This window comes from Cucurbita pepo, chromosome 15 (genome assembly GCF_057944985.1).
Source record: "Cucurbita pepo subsp. pepo isolate OVF chromosome 15, ASM5794498v1, whole genome shotgun sequence".
Classification (NCBI taxonomy): Eukaryota; Viridiplantae; Streptophyta; class Magnoliopsida; order Cucurbitales; family Cucurbitaceae; genus Cucurbita; species Cucurbita pepo.
The window spans coordinates 9,428,662-9,444,970 of NC_141812.1; the positions used below are offsets into that span (position 1 = coordinate 9,428,662).

Consider the following 16,309-nt stretch of genomic DNA (forward strand, 5'->3'; position numbering starts at 1 on the left):
CTTCTAATCAGGCGATTGTGGGTTCTCGAGTCCCACCGGGTGTGATAATGATTTTGTTGCATGGTTATTCATGTTTGTATAAATTTTTTGATGCAGTGAGAATTCTTGTTTTGTGGGTTCGAGATGTTTTGAGTCCCATGGGAGGAGCACCCGTGGCCTAATGGATAAGGCGTCTGACTTCTAATCAGGCGATTGTGGGTTCGAGTCCCACTGGGTGTGATAATGCTTTTGTTGCACGGTTATTTATGTTTGTATAAATTTTTTGATGCAGTAAGAATGCTTGTTTTGTGGGTTCGAGATGTTTCGGGTCCCATGGAAAGAGCACCTGTGGCGTAATGGATAAGGCGTCTGACTTTTAATCAGGCGATTGTGGGTTCGAGTCCCATCGGGTGTGATAATGCTTTTGTTGCACGATTATTTATGTTTGTATAAATTTTTTGATGCAGTGAGAATGCTTGTTTTGTGGGTTTGAGATGTTTCGGGTCCCATGGAAAGAGCACCCGTGGCCTAATGGATAAGGCGTCTGACTTCTAATCAGGCGATTGTGGGTTCGAGTCCCACCGGGTGTGATAATGATTTTGTTGCATGGTTATTCATGTTTGTATAAATTTTTTGATGCAGTGAGAATTCTTGTTTTGTGGGTTCGAGATGTTTCGAGTCCCATGGGAGGAGCACCCGTGGCCTAATGGATAAGGCGTCTGACTTCTAATCAGGCGATTGTGGGTTCGAGTCCCACCGGGTGTATAAATTTTTATACAGTGAGAATTCTTGTTTTGTGCGTGGATAAGGTAGGACTTCTAATCCGATTGTGGGTTCGAGTATGGGAATTCTTATTTTGTGGGTTCGAGATGTTTATTCTCAATTGTTTTGTGCGTGGATAAGGCGGGACTTCTAATTCAATTGTGGGTTCGAGTCTGAGAATTCTTATTTTGTGGGTTTGAGATGTTTCGAGTCCTATGGGAAGAGCACCCGTGACCTAATAGATAAGGCGTCTGACAGATAATGATTTGTATAAATTTTTTGATATAGTGAGAATTCTTGTTTTCTGGTTTCGAGATGTTTTGAGTCCCATGGGAACAACACTTGTGGCCTAATGGATAAGGCGTCTGACTTCTAATTAGGCAATTGTGGGTTTGAGTCTCATCAGGTGTGTTAGATAATAATTTTTGCAAGTTTTTTATATATATATTTTTTATTATGTATATCCATACATAATGTTTTTACTTCCATGTTTCATATCCCATTGGATGAGCGCCAGTGACCTAACGGCTAAGGCGTTTGACTTCTAATTAGGTGGTTATCAGTTTTCGTCCCACCGGACCGAGTTTCATTCGACTCCAACAATCCAATGATAAATCACAAAGACTAAGCAAGAAGTAGAATATTACTCAACTAATCACAATATTAATATAAAGTATAATTTTTATTTTTATTTAAAAAAAAGTTTGGATAAAAAGGAACTTAATTGAATTATTAAAAAAAGCATAATTGATTATGACATTATAATTATATTATATTTTCCCTTTAAGAATGAAACTCAAAAAAGTGCATTTAGATATTTTATTGGAAACAAAAATCTAAATAATAATGCATTATTAATATTTTATTTTGATTTTACTTTATCTTCTTCCATTTTAATAGTTATTATAATCTTTTATTTTAGACCATATTTAATATTTTTCAATCAATAATATTAAAAAAAAAAAAGACAATTATATACTTTAATTTTTATTTTAAAAATATCGGTAATATAATAAAAATAATTTTAATGGAAAGGAAGATATTTTGCTAATATGCTTCAAAATTGATAAAAATAATAAAAATAAGTTTTTTTTTTCTTTATATTAAGAAATATTTCTAAAAAATATAGATATTTAAAAATAAAATGATATTTTAATCTAAAATAAAAATCTTAAGCATAGAAGAAAGTGAGATGATTTTAAGATCACGCGCGCAAAAATATCGGAATGGCGCGTGGAGAAAGGTGCATGTTAGCACAGGTTGGCAGAAAAAAAATATCTGGCTGACATTGGCCACAGATATTTATATCGGCGATGACGTGGAATTGAGTTGACGCTTTTTACACGTGTAAAAGCGTTGCCCATGTGGAGCCTTTTTATATGGGTTTCGCCCCCAAATAAACACAGACCACCACCATTCACCGAATCTCTCTCTCTCTCTCTCTCTCTTCATATCTGCACGAGCCTGAATCCCGAGAGGGTTTCGGACCTAAATTTTCGCCCACGATTTCCATTTTTTCTTTGATTTGATTTTCGATATTTGGCTGTTCCGAACGATTTCGCTTTGTCTTTGATCCTTCCGAAATGGTAGACGCTCATACGCCGTCGTCCATGTCGCCGCCGGTTGCAGATCGAGAATCACCCATGTCGGTCTCTGCTAGCGACTTGACTCGTTTGAACTCCGAATCCTACTCTTCTTCCAATACCGTTGATGCGTCCGAGGGGGATTTGCCTTTGATGCCTTCTCATCATTGTTTTCAACTGGATGCGGTAAATTGTGACTCTCTCTCTTTTGTTTTTGCTGTTTCTTGGAAGTATGATTTTGAGTTTTTCCTTGGTATGAACGAGTTTTTTGCGGACTGTGCTTTGTTTTTCTGCTTTGAACGTAGCGCCTGGAGTTCGTGTGACCTAGTTTTTGTGCTCTCGAAACTAATATCCTTGATTATGAGTGATTCTTTTTCTCTTGGTGGTGCCTTTAGAAATTTTTAATGGTAGAGTGGTTTTGGGTACCTCCCATTTGAATGTTTAGTGTTAGGGCATATTCAAGTTAAATCGTGGATGAATTTCGAGTTAAGTCTTTGTGATTCAATTTTGTTTGTTTGTTTTTAAAAGAAAACATTTTACTCTTTGAATTCCCCTTGTTTTAGTTGTTATTTTCTCTTGTAGGACACTCATTTTATTTGTATCAAATGTTTTAGCTCTAAATTTTAACTCATATTAGGGAACAATTTGAAAATTTCACGTGAAACATGAGGAATGGTTTTACTAATTGTTTTACTAATTGGAAATTTCAGGTGCAAACACATTGGACAGATGAGAAACACAGATTATTTCTTGATTCTTTAGAAGCATCTTTTGTCCAAGATTTGCATCGATATAGGCATCTTCGTGCTTTTTCCTCGAAACAGAAAGTGCGTCGGAAGCCGATCATGCCTAATATATCTTCTTCAGAGGTGAGGCAATACATCCACAGCAAGAGTGGGAGTGAGTTCCCTATATCATTCCTCTACTTTCTTAATGATTTCCTCTTGTTTTATTTCTTTTCTTAGTCGCTGGTCCTTCAGGATGCCTCCTGGCAGAAGGCTAACATTGGGAGAACTGATCCTTTATTGCATAAGACTGCCGATTCTCCCGCTATTTTAGAGGATGTATGGATAAATCATTTCCCTTCTGCAGGAAAACAGTGTACTCTGGAAACTACTGATGTTCTTGAAGAATGTGGAAGTTGTAGTGATAGGAGTCACATACGAAACAAGACAAACTCCTGTCAATCTGCCAGAAGTTCTCAGCAGATTCCTCCATGCTGTCGTGATTCTCATACAATCGTTACAGGTACCCGAACACATTGTTCATGTTTTCCAAACCCTTTTCCAGAGTCTCACTTTTCGTTGATTCTACCGTCTAATATACTTAAAATTTGTAATCTATTCCCTTATTATGCATGTACACTATTGATGATGATCGGCCATATGCTTCATACTTTTGTTGTTGTGATCTTCCAATCATATTTCGTAATGTTGAAGGTGTTTGCAATAATTATACTAGTAGTAGTATTGACTTAAGCACCATTTAGATGCACTATTTTCCTGATTTAAGTTTGTGTTGGTGTTACCAATATGACCATTACTTTGTGATGTTACCATTAGTTGCCACATTGCCTGCACCACTTGAAGTCCTGCAAACGTTTTTGCTTGAATTCTGTGTTCATCAAATGTGTTTCCTATGAGAGGGTTTCTGAAATACGACTTAGTGCATCCGAGTTGTAAAATTTGTACGTCAAGCTTAGGATATTATGTTACCTTCCTAGCAATGGAAAATCTATATGTTCTTAATCGGATAGTTTCAACTTGGTTTTCAGTGTTTTGGTAACTTTGTTCCCTTAGCTTGATTTATAGTGTTTACACCTGAGTCACAAGATTTAATGTCACAGTTCTTCATTCTATGTTACAATTAAGAACTCACGGGCTAACTGATTGCGTATCTTATCAATTTGAAGTTGTTTGATGTATATTTATAGTTGAAAAAGTAGAAGTCCTTTATGTAAAGTTGGATGAACATTGTTGTACGGAAAAATGAATAAAACCGAGTAGAAATGACTAGGATGGACAGCATTCTGAATATTGATGAACCTCTAGATGAAGCCAGGCTAATGGTAGACTAATTCTAGGACAGTAGCTGTTTAGGGATGAATCAAAGCAGAAATTCTTGAGGTCATAACACTGCGGTCAAATTAGAGCATCCATGTTAAGGAATTTACCTTCTTTTATGAATGTTTAATGCTTAATGTGATTTTTCTGTTTTCATACTAACGTAGTGTCTATTATCTCTTCATTGCAGAAGTTTCAGATCAAAACTTTGTGGATACTCATCCAGGAGAGTTGTCTGATGGCACGCCCATTACAAAACGATTAAAGAAAGCTTCCTCTGATTCTTCAGGCAACGACCGGGTAAAACTCGGGATTGCCATTGATTTCTCTTTGGAGAACCAATAATTGCATTTTACAAATGATCCAAGACCGAATATGCTGCTATTTCATCTCTTAGGTTGCACCATATAAAAGATTATCATCAGAAAGATAAAAGCCAGATGCAAAAACTTTGTGCCTCCAAATTCAGATTTGTGTTACTGTGTTAGAGGGAGCTGACAACAACTCATTCCAACATGTGAAAACACCTGGCTGTTCAAGCTCGTTAACCGAACGCGACACGATTCTGTTTTCCTTTTGAAAGAGCATCGAAAAGTAAATAAGGGAAGTGACAACAATAATTCTACCAGAAGATCTACGGCTGGAAGGAGAAAATACGTTTGTTTATGGTACAAACTAAACTTTTTCTTAGTTCATCAAATATAGAGTGAAATATATGTTAACCCTTTCATTTCTCCTGCTTTTTTTCTTCTTAGAGTTTGAAGAAATGGAAATTCCAATAGATTTAGGGTATGAATATACATGATATAGAGAAAGCTAGACACCGACCCTGATACTGATATAGATATACACACCCTTTTTCATCTGTTTTGAAATACTCTTATTTTGAAGTTCAGGTAGAGACCTCAAATGTAAATTACTATTACATAAAACAATAGATTTGAACAGACTTATTGATTCTCTTTAGGTGGAGCCTTTCTCTTGCTTATGGAGTATGTTGATGGCTAAGTGCTTGCTTGAGTAGTTGCTTTGTTCGAATGGTTATCAAACGGGACTTAAGCTATTATATCTTTGCTTGCTTCGTTACGATCTTATATAAGCTATAATATGCAGATTCAATCTTTTTTTTTTCTTTCAAAAAACCATTGTTGGTTTTTTCTTAGAAAATTTGTGATGATTGTTGCTATTTTGTCCCTAATATTCTAACAAATAAAAGACATGATTTTGAATATGTGAATGACTGAATGGTGTATGGAAAATATATATATATATATATATATTAGAAAAATATTAATTTCAAATATGATCCAATTATTACTAAAATAAAATGTCAATGAATTCATGTTTGGTTGTTTGTTGGGGTTGAAAATGGATGAATCAACTAACCAAGCCAAGTTCTCTCTGATAGGCTTTTGGTAGTTTGCTTCCGAGCATGTCGGCCCTAAGGAGTCTTAAGCACTTGTACAATGCTCAAGTTGTTTTGGGCAACGAGTAGGATGGAAGTAGTGAGACCGAGTTTATAGAATAGGTTCAAGAATAAATAGGTTCACGAAAGAATATGCTCGAATTAATGTTGAGTCTTACTTTGATCTTCGTCTTTTATCTTGTTCAATCAAGTCAGGTTTAGAGTAGATCTTTCTGCTTTTATAAACCAATACTAAACAAAAGATCGGCTGAGTGTCATAAATTGACTTATTTTACCCTTGAATGAAGAAAAAAATCGATAAAAAAAGGGGAGAAAGACTTCGTCTATCTTTTGCCAAGTAAAATTGAAAGCGAAGTAGGAAATTCTATATTGACAACTCAATTTGCCTAGTCTTTTCTCGAAGAAGAGTTGAGTCGAGTCGAGTCGCAAGTAGATTTTTTTTTACCGAAGAAGGACGATCTTGAATGAGAAAAAGAAATCACAATTAATAAAAATACTTAGATTAATTTAAAAATCATTTATGGAGAAATGGTATGATGATAAATTTTCTAAAAATAACTTCAAAGCTATTAATAAAAAATCGTCTAAATATATATCTAAGGAAAAAAACATAAGGGCAATTAATAGATACTTTTTAATAACTTTTTTTAGAAAATTTAAGATATTTGTTATTTTTTTTTCTTTTTTCTTATTGAGAATATTAAAAAAGAAAACATAAAATTAGAAATTATATTCCATAGATTGCCTCAAAGTTTTAACGATAAAGGTGTTCATCTGCCCACAGTGTTGTCCAAAGAGAGACATAATCCAACGAAGAGTATGAAACTTTCACAGCAAAAACTAAGGGATTAGGTACTCCGCTTTAAGCGTAGACTTCAAAATCAACCAAAATCCACGCTCTTGCTTGATTCTTCTTCACAATCCTGTTCTCTTGATTGAAGAACACGAAACCATTGACACACCAGCGAACCCCACTCCACTTTTCATCATTCCCTTTCCTTCTGCTCTGACCCAATTGGCCTTAACTATGCCTATTGCTTCAACACACCTTTAAATGTTGAAAACAAGTCAATTCCACTCTGTTCATCAACAATCCCTTTCCTCTTCTTTTCGTTTTCTCGCCCAAATTTCTTCAACTTCTTGATTTCCCAGATGGGTATGTTTTCAAAGCCAAAAATCTTTAGAACAGGAACGACCCATAATGATTCGATGGGTTTTAATGGGGTTTCTCCAGCAAGCAAGTGGAAATGGACCCATTTCTTGCCTCTGTTTGTAGCGATGGTGGTCATAGCAGAGATCGCTTCTCTAAGTCGGCTCGATATCGCGAAAAATGCGGCTATGGTGGACTCTTGGGTCGACTTATTCTATGGACCTCCGCCTTTGCAAGAAGAAATCGAAGATGTTAGCACTGGAATCACAATTGATGGAGTAATGGGTAGAGTTAACTGTGAGGAGTGGCTGGAGAAGGAGGATGCGGTGGAGTACTCTAGGGACTTCAAAAGGAAACCTGTTTTGGTTTCTGGGTCCGAGAAGGTTCTTTCTATCTCTCCTTTTATCTTGGAGTTTTGATCTTACTGTCTTTTGGCTTGAACAAGAGTTTGCTTCGTTAATACCAATGTCTGAGTTTGTTAGATCTCTTACTGGAATTGCTTAGTTAATGACCTCTTTTAGTTACATAATTGAGTTTTGTGGGCATTGATTGCCATACGTTCTTGTTTGTAGCAAACTAGATTCTTGTTCTTCTTCAGTTTTAAGTTCCTAGAAATTGGTGTTTACCCTTTTGAAATTCTTCATAGGATTGGAAAACTTGTGATGTGGGATGCCAGTTTGGATTGAATCCTGGTGAGCAGCCTGATGCTGCATTGGGATCACCTCAACAAGGTCGAGTTGCTAGCGTCCTTCGGTCGATGGAATCGTCGCATTACTATCCAGAGAACAATATTGATTTGGCAAGACGGTGGGTAAGCTTAACTAATATGATGGATTGTTACAGTTTCGAGAACTGCTTTCCATTACATTATTCCTGATGACTGCAGTGATTCTCAATGATAATTATAGTCTTGGTGATGATAGTGAACATCACTGCTGGTCTTGGTACATGTTCTTTGTTCATTTGAAACTGATAGCAGTAAGAAAAAATTGGTAATCAAGGAGGAATCTTCTGTTCTAGCCAAGGTTATAGGTAATTTGAGAGTCCTGCTCTCTCCCAAGTCTAATTCAAATGCCAAGCTAGCCCCCTTGAGCCAACCTACAAACTTAGTTACTAGCGAATTAACATGTAGTGAAGTTTCAAGCTGCTACCATGCACTTCACTTTATAGGTATCCCTCCTCTTGTGGAGCTTACTCAACATCTTCTTCTCTTCTTTTGTTCCACATAAAGTTGTCAGTAGGTTTTTGTGAGATTTCACATTGGTTGGAGAGGGGAACGAAGCATTCCTTATAAGGGGGTGGAAAGCTCTTTCTCGCAGACGCGTTTTAAAACCTTGAGGGGAAACCCTGAAGGGAAAGCTCAAAGAGGACAATATCTGTTGATGGTGGGCTTGGGTTGTTACAATGGTATTAGAGCCAAACTCCGGGCGGTGTGCCAACGAGGATGCTAGGCTCCCAAGGGTGGTGGATTGTGAGATCCCACATCAGTTGGAGAAGGGAACGAAACATTCCTTATAAGGGTGTAGAAATCTCTCCCTAGCAGACGCGTTTTAAAACCTTGAGGGGAAGCCCATAAAGGAAAACCCAAAGATGACAATATCTACTAACGGTGGATTTGGGCTGTTACAAATAGTATCAGAACCAAAATTCAGATGCTGTGCCAGTGAGGACGTTGGGCCCCCAAGGAGGGTGGATTGTGAGATCCCACATTAGTGGAGATAGGAACGAAGCATTCCTTATAAGGGGGTGGAAACCTCTCCTTACGTTCTAAAACCTTGAGGAGAAGCCTAGAAGAGAAAGCCCAAAGAGGATAATATTTACTAGCGGTGGGCTTGGGCTGTTACAAATGGTATCAGAGCCAGACTTCAGGTGGTGTGCTAGCGAGGACTCTGCGCCCCCAAGAGAAGTAGATTGTGAGATCCCATGTCGGTTCAAGAGGGGAATGAAGCATTCCTTATAAGGGTGTGGAAACCTCTCCCTGCAGACACGTTTTAAAACTATAAGGGGAGACCTAGAAGGAAAAGCCCAAAGAGGACAATATCTGCTAACAGTGGACTTGAGCTTGAGCTGTTACAAATGGTATCAGAGCCAGACGCTGGACAGTGTGCTAGCCAGGACATTGGACCCCCAAAGGAAGGTGGATTGTGAGATCCCACATCGGTCGAAGAGAGGAACGAAACATTCCTTATAAGGGTATGGAAACCTCTCCTTAGCATATGCGTTTTAAAACCTAGAGGGGAAACCTAGAAGAGAAAGCTCAAAAAGGACAATATCTACTCGTAGTGGGCTTGGGCTTGGGCTGTTACCGTTTTCAAATTATATGGTTCAAGGAGATTTACTGGTTCCTCAGTCCTGTTCAATTTTCATCACCTAGATTATGGACCATAGTTTTCCTTCAAAGTGGTGGTTATTTTCCTTGGACTGCAGAGTCCAAAGGTTCATATATGGGGATTGTCTTAGGTTCTTCCCCACGCTTGCACATTATCACCTTTCAGATAGTCTAAGATTGAATACCTACAAATTGAGAACTCGTTCGCCTATACTTATTTATGAAATGTTTTTCCCTGTAACGTTCTGGTAATGTTGCGTTCTTTCTCGTGCTTGTAACATGTCACTCTGCTTTTTATAGGTTGCTTTTAGATGCATATTTCTTTTATAGCTCTATAATAAATGAACTTCTTCTGTAGGAAGGGTTACACTGTGGTTATGACCACTAGTCTTTCATCAGATGTTCCTGTTGGATATTTTTCGTGGGCAGAATACGACATAATGGCACCAGTGCAACCAAAGACCGAGCCTGCCCTTGCAGCTGCCTTCATTTCGAATTGTGGCGCGCGCAACTTTCGTTTGCAAGCTCTTGAAGCACTTGAGAAATTGGATGTCAAAATTGATTCATATGGTAGTTGCCACAGGAACCGCGATGGAAGAGGTGCACTGCAACTTTTACTTTGATTTATTGACCGACTTTTCAATATTATTGATAACGTATCTTGATTGAATGTCGTCTCGAACGTTAGTTCTTAGGTGGGTAGCAGATGGAAACCAACATAGTTCTTTCCATTTAGACTGTTATCTTGGGAAAACTAATGCAATTTTTTTTTTTTTTTTTTTTTTTTTTTTTCATTTAGACTCTTGATGTATTCAAGAATTCCTTATCCTTGGTGAAAGAATCCCCTGGGAAACCTTAAAAATGGTTTCTTTCTTGGGCCGTGGTTAACTAAATCTTCACGGGTTATGTGATGTCCCACATTGGTTGGGGAGGAGAACAAAACACTATTTATAAGGGTGTGGAAACCTTCCCCTAACAGACGCGTTTTAAAGCCTTGAGGGGAAGCCCAAAGAGGACAATATCTGCTAGTGGTGGATCTGGGCCGTTACAAATGGTATAAGAGCCAGACACCGGACGATGTGTCAGCTTTTTTGCTGTTCCTCGAAGGGGGGTAAACACGAGGCGGTGTGCCAGTAAGGACGCTGGGCCCCAAAGGGGGTGGATTTGGGGGCGGTCCTACATCGATTGGAGGAAGGAAAGAGTGCTAGCGAGGACGCTGGGCCCTGAATGGGGGTGGATTGTGATGTCCCACATTAGTTGGGGAGGAGAACAAACCACCATTTATAAGGGTGTGGAAACCTTCCCCTAGCAGACGCGTTTTAAAGCCTTGAGGGGAAGCCCAAAGAGAACAATATCTGCTAGCGGTGGATTTGGGCCGTTACAGGTTATCTCTCAAAGACTGCTTCATTTTTGGAAGGCCCTTTCTCCGAACACGCCTTTACTAATTGTAAGGGGTACATGAAAGGCTTAACTTATGTCCACAGCTCGTGTGTTTCGTTGTTATTCGAATGCGATTCCATACTCAAAAGCATTGCCAATAATAAGAGATACAGTGATTTGAAAATGGAAGAACTTGGTGAACATTTGCTGATATTGTTATTTGATTCATATTTGCAGTTGACAAAGTGGAAACTTTGAAGCGCTACAAGTTCAGCTTGGCTTTTGAGAATTCCAATGAGGAAGATTATGTCACAGAAAAGTTTTTCCAATCTCTTGTTGCAGGTATGAACCTCATACCTATTTCTCTGATTCATGCTGTTACCAACATCTCGACCCGTTTCTTTGTTTTATATTTGACTTCATGAAATCTTTCTGTGTTCTCGAGAGTTTCGGCTAGACGGTTCGCCTTTACGATGGGTGGTTTGTTCTTTTGAATGGTGTATACAAACTAACCGAACCAAACTGAATTGGTCTGTTTTGTTGGTTTTTATTTTGGGTTGTACTTTTCATATCGGCGGACTTAATTCCCGACTCGCATTCTGAAACTCATGTCGAAACCTCAACTTCTGAGGTCTGGCTCGAGGTCCTACCCGGCCCTCTTCGAGCTTGTCTTCGACACTCGTGTCGTCTCGTTCTCTTGAACCTTGTGTATGTCTCGACTTAGCTTCGATGTACACTCTTGGTGTGTTGGATGATGCACCGTCCTTGGTCTCATCATGACACTTCTCAATCTTGGCTCTCACGTGGCCGGATGGGTGCCACTTGAAGGTCGCCCCTTGTCTATCTTGTGTGTGGGGTTCACAACCTACTTTCTTTGGGTGAGGTTGTGACACACTACACCTCTAGGATTAGTTACGTTATACTTCTTTATACGCTCGCTTTAGCACATATTTCTACCCGAATACTTTTAGAAAATAACTTTGAAGAATTCCATAAGAGTTTTAATGCAACATTGTCGTTTTGTCGAATTTTCGTTAAGAGTGCCGATGCAATTATTTGTAGGAACTATTCCGGTGGTGGTTGGTACTCCAAATATCAAGGAGTTTGCTCCTTCTCCTGATTCATATTTGCATATCAAGGAAATTTCCGATGTCGAGTCGGTTGCCAAGTCCATGAAATACCTCGCAGAGAATCCCAAAATGTACAATCAATCACTAAGGTACTCGGAACAACGACGTTAGTCGGATTAATTTCCCTCATTTGTTTCTCACTCCATCTGATGAAGATTTGGCTGTCTTATCTTATAGATGGAAGCACGATGGTCCATCCGATTCGTTCAAGGCCCTTGTCGATATGGCAGCAGTACACTCATCGTGTCGCCTTTGCATCCACTTAGCAACCATCATCCACGAGAAAGAAGAAACCAGTCCCGAGTTCAAGAAACGACCGTGCAAGTGCTCCCGTGGCTCCGAAACGGTGTATCATTTATACGTAAGGGAGAGAGGGCGGTTCGAAATGCAATCCATTTTCTTGAGGTAACCCTTTCAACTCGAAACGAAGTTATGTGTTTTCAAAGGCTTTTCTTTGGGTAAACCAAATCATTCGGCCTCGACAATGGCAGGTCGGGAAATTTAACGTTGGAGGCTTTAGAATCGAGAGTACTCGAAAAGTTCAAGTCTTTGAAACATGTCCCAATTTGGAAGCAAGAACGGCCTGAAAGCTTAAGAGGAGGAGATGAACTTAAGCTATATCGGATATATCCAGTTGGGTTGACACAGAAGCAGGCTTTATATACCTTCAGATTCAAAGGTAATGATGATTTCAAAACTCACATAGAAACACACCCTTGTGCTAAGATGGAAATCATATTTGTCTGAATTTAAAGCTTCTTCGTCTTCCGAGCGCATCCGATATGCAGTTAACTCGGTCGTCGTTGGACGTGTAATTTGTATAACATAGTTGTTGAACTAATGTAAGTTTAGGGTGCAATGAGACAAGAGCGGAAACCCAGCAATATTTGCTAAAGGGGGTTCGCTTCGATCAGCTAGTTATAGATCATGCGCCATTGTTGTAAGTGTTGAGAATAGAGTCGGCCTTTGTGGGCTATGTTGCTTGTTGAATCTTAGTCAATTCCACGACTATTTGCCTCAAAAGTGAGTATAGCTCAACGATAATTATTATGTACTTGTTCTTTTTTGGTTGGAGGTTTGAATTCTCACACTATTGCTTCGAATTACATTTTTGGAACACTTCTAATAGAGGGACAACATTAGGGTTGTCTCCTTCGTTCTATGCTGACTCCTCCAGCCTTCCAGTTCATATGAAACAGGAGGGTCCCTTTCAGGCAAGGTTAAGCGGATAGGAGAGGTAGCCTATAGACTCGAGCGATCAACAAGAATGAAAAACAAGTGACTTTTTCTCGAAATTTGGACCAATGCCCCAATTTCAAAAAGAAAAATGGCTAGGACCAAGGGATCATTCCCTTGTCAAAAACTTGGTAATTTTCAAAGTCATTTTTCATTCTTTTCGGTAAGCCCATCGCTAGCCGATATTGTTCGTTTTGGTCTGTTACGTATCACCGTCAGCATCAGGGTTTTAAAACGTGTCTAATAGGGAGAGGTTTCCACACTCTGGTAAGAAATGTTTCATTCTCTGCTTCAACCCATTTGAGATCTCACAATCCACCCCTTTGGGGCCCAACATCCTTGCTGACACGTTGTCCGGTGTCTGACTCTAATATCATTTTTAACAGCCCAAGCCCATCACTAGCACCATCAGCCTCACAGTTTTCATACCCTTATAGAGAATGTTTCGCTTCTCTCCGTTCAAGCATTTTGCAACTCGCCCAAAAAAATGAAAATCTATTCTACTTTCCTAATCAAGTTAAAAGAACCTAATAGCATTTATTGAGTAGAAACTTCCCTAGTCAAGAACATTCAAGCATCTATATTTTATAAACAAGACAAAATTCTATGGGACAATCCCATCAAGAAGACAACCAGAAGATGATCTCCCTCGCAGCTTCTTTGAATGTATCTTCCGCCACGGTCGCCGCCTCAAATTCATCGTAACCTCCGTTCACCTACATTCGTCAAAACAACTCGTTACAAACATGTTTCGAAATGATCTCAATAAAAAAAAACAAAGAAGTGAACATGTAAAGAACGTACGACGAATACTTACATGGGCATGAATCATAAAAAAGGAGCGATGGTAATCCGAGGAGACATGAGCCGAAACAACGTGGATTTCATGCTTCTCAAGAACATAACAAAGCGTGGGGAACAAACCAGGCTTCTTGACGGAGCAGATACAGAAATGGGCATGGTGGCCGCAAACATTCAAGACGAGGTTGGAGGACAACCAAGTCTGGAAGGAGGAGAGTGGCGAAGGGAGAATACTAACAACATTGTCGCCTGCAGCGGCGACGGTGGAAAGCTGAGGAAATAGAGTGGACGACATGTCGTTGGTGGAGGAAGCTTGGTCGGCCAAGAAGGCCTCGCGGGTCGTGGCGGCTGAGGAACGGGCGGAGGGATGATGAACAATCTTGGAGAAGCTCAGAGATGGATTAGTGTCGTTGTTGAGCCTTTCCAGCTTTTGTTTGTGGAGATTTTGAAGGGTTTGTTGAAGGGTTCTTATGTGGTTTACTGCTTCGTCTACTAAACTGGATTTGTCAACCTGCCATTACCCATTCATTATTAGATTATTATTTCACCCACAAAAGCCTATGCATGCATGCCAACCCACCCCACGTGCTCGACCAATAAACTAGAGATTCGAATTCTTATCTCGTTCGTTGCTAAAAAACGATTTGAGATTCTAATGTCCATTAAACCCAGGGCCCCGCAGAAACCCACCTCAAAAGGGATTAAGAATGAACAGTATGCAGAGAGATTTTTTCTCGTTAGCTAAACTAGGTCAATAACATTACTCACTTCAAACGGGACTAGGAATGAAGAGTAAGCAGAAAGCAGTTCAAGTTCACCGCTAGCATTAGCTAAACTGGGTCAGTAACACTACCCACATCAAACGGGACTAGGAATGAAGAGTAAGCAAAAAGCAGTCCAAGTTCACCGCTAGCATTAGCTAAACTGGGTCACTAACACTACCCAAATCAAACGGACTAGGAATGAAGAGTAAGCAGAAAGCAGTCCAAGTTCACCGCTAGCATTAGCTAAACTAGGTCAGTAACACTACCCATCTCAAATGGGACTAGGAATGAAGAGTAAGCAGAAAGCAGTCCAAGTTTACCGTTAGCATTAGCTAAACTGGGTCAATAACACTACCCACATCAAACAAAGAGTAAGCAGAAAGCAGTCCAAGTTCACTGCTAACATTAGTTAAACTGGGTCAGTAACACTACCCACATCAAACGGGACTAGGAATGAAGAGTAAGGAGAGAGATTTATTCTCATTAACTAAACTGGTTCAGTAACATAGATTGTAACAGCTCAAGCTTACCACTAGCCGATATTATACTTCTTAGGTTTTACCTCTCGGGTTGGCTATTAAGGAGAATTTTCCACACATTTATAAAGAATGTTTTGCTCCTTTCTCACCTCAAGGTTTTTAAAACGTGTTTGTTAAGAAAATTTTTTCACTCTTGGAGATACTCACAATGATTATATCTATTCCCGAGACAAAACAAACTTAAATTATTATTTTTAATTTAAAAAAAAAACATGACAACAAATTTCTTAAAACAAAAAACAGACAATTGCCACTTTTCTTAAAAAATGTGAATGTTCTTCAATACTCTATTTGTTTTATTTTCCATTAAAAAAAAAACATGTCCCTTTTTTATTTATTTACATTAAAAACATGCCATTAAAATCAAATCTCTCCATTATTATTAATTAAAAAGGGTTGATGATAATGCCACTGCTTGTCTCTTATATATATATAAATAAATAAATAAATAAATAAATAATACCTTGGCAGGAAGATGAGGAAGCAAAGCATGAAGATTAGCGAACATGGTTCTCATTTTCTTCCGCCGTTCTCTCTCCGTCCAAATATGAATATCATGAGCGGACGCGGCCCCGCCACATGATTTTCTCTCCGCCGCCACCGCCGCCGCCTCTCTCTTCTTCCCGGACTGCGTGGGCGGCGGAGGGAAATGATCGGTGTCGGAGCAGGAGTTGAGGAGGGCCCAAGGGAGGTGGTGGAGGCTGGACATGGCGGAGATGGGCGGCGGTGGGTGTGATGAGAGGGAAGGGAGAGTGGGGGGGGGGGGTTTTAAGAGAGAATAAAAAGGGGTTAGAGAAAAAGCACAAAATACAATCATAAGGAGGATGCATGGCCGTTACGGCGCTCCAAAACAAAAACGGATGCCCCGGCTATTACTCGAACCTCCGACCCCACACTTCGACTCTGGCTGGCTCTCCTTTTCTTTTTTTATTCCCTTTTTTCTACTTTTATTGCTTTTTTTTCCCTCTCTTTTTCTTTTATTATTATTTTTTATTTTTATTTTTTTTTTATGTTTATCGATTCAAAATGAAATTAATCCATTCAAGTAGAGTTCCGGTTCGATATGTAGTTGCCGGCTAGGGTTGCTACAAATGAAGACTACGGTGGGGTGGAATCGAGAGTAATTTGAGATGATTCATGGTGAGGTGTTATGATTGTTACCACGAT

General features: G+C 39.3%; 3 protein-coding genes and 4 non-coding genes across 10 annotated transcripts in view; 6 read left to right on the forward strand and 1 right to left on the reverse strand.

The window, feature by feature from the left end:
* The window catches only part of TRNAR-UCU (transfer RNA arginine (anticodon UCU)), a 75-nt gene extending 31 nt beyond the window's left edge, over positions 1-44 (forward strand). The window contains exon 1 of the tRNA in view: positions 1-44. This exon is cut by the window's left edge and continues 31 nt beyond it. This is a non-coding gene — a tRNA (tRNA-Arg).
* Positions 45-146: 102 nt separating this feature from the next.
* TRNAR-UCU (transfer RNA arginine (anticodon UCU)) lies at positions 147-219 on the forward strand. Its single transcript has one exon. It is a non-coding gene; the product is annotated as a tRNA-Arg (tRNA).
* Positions 220-496: 277 nt separating this feature from the next.
* TRNAR-UCU (transfer RNA arginine (anticodon UCU)) lies at positions 497-569 on the forward strand. Its single transcript has one exon. It is a non-coding gene; the product is annotated as a tRNA-Arg (tRNA).
* A 102-nt stretch (positions 570-671) lies between these two features.
* Positions 672-744, forward strand: TRNAR-UCU (transfer RNA arginine (anticodon UCU)). The gene has a single exon. It is a non-coding gene; the product is annotated as a tRNA-Arg (tRNA).
* A 1,410-nt stretch (positions 745-2,154) lies between these two features.
* LOC111811294 (cold-regulated protein 27) lies at positions 2,155-5,603 on the forward strand. Of its 4 annotated transcripts, none has more exons than XR_002817522.2 (5): positions 2,155-2,510; positions 3,035-3,193; positions 3,290-3,572; positions 4,578-5,055; positions 5,355-5,603. XR_002817522.2 is itself a non-coding variant. In XM_023698071.2 (5 exons), exons 1-5 carry the CDS (start codon positions 2,325-2,327, stop codon positions 4,818-4,820), a joined length of 774 nt encoding a protein of 257 aa, XP_023553839.2. In that variant the 5' UTR covers positions 2,155-2,324; the 3' UTR covers positions 4,821-5,353. The 4 variants fall into 4 exon arrangements, 3 of the variants coding, with proteins under 3 accessions (XP_023553839.2, XP_023553840.2, XP_023553838.2); XM_023698071.2 differs by lacking the exon at positions 5,355-5,603 and having other exon boundaries at positions 4,578-4,687; positions 4,785-5,353; XM_023698072.2 differs by lacking the exon at positions 5,355-5,603 and having other exon boundaries at positions 3,035-3,224; positions 3,417-3,572; positions 4,578-5,353.
* Positions 5,604-6,607: 1,004 nt separating this feature from the next.
* On the forward strand, positions 6,608-12,884 carry LOC111811265 (glycoprotein 3-alpha-L-fucosyltransferase FUT11). The gene is made up of 7 exons (XM_023698032.2): positions 6,608-7,346; positions 7,610-7,770; positions 9,651-9,892; positions 10,910-11,014; positions 11,735-11,891; positions 11,980-12,207; positions 12,294-12,884. Exons 1-7 carry the CDS (start codon positions 6,966-6,968, stop codon positions 12,547-12,549), a joined length of 1,530 nt encoding a protein of 509 aa, XP_023553800.2. The 5' UTR covers positions 6,608-6,965; the 3' UTR covers positions 12,550-12,884.
* A 269-nt stretch (positions 12,885-13,153) lies between these two features.
* LOC111811291 (transcription factor bHLH95) lies at positions 13,154-15,894 on the reverse strand. Its single transcript, XM_023698068.2, has 3 exons — positions 15,606-15,894; positions 13,856-14,350; positions 13,154-13,754 (listed from the first exon to the last, which is right to left on the reverse strand). Exons 1-3 carry the CDS (start codon positions 15,849-15,851, stop codon positions 13,659-13,661), a joined length of 837 nt encoding a protein of 278 aa, XP_023553836.2. The 5' UTR covers positions 15,852-15,894; the 3' UTR covers positions 13,154-13,658.
* Positions 15,895-16,309: the final 415 nt, after the last annotated feature.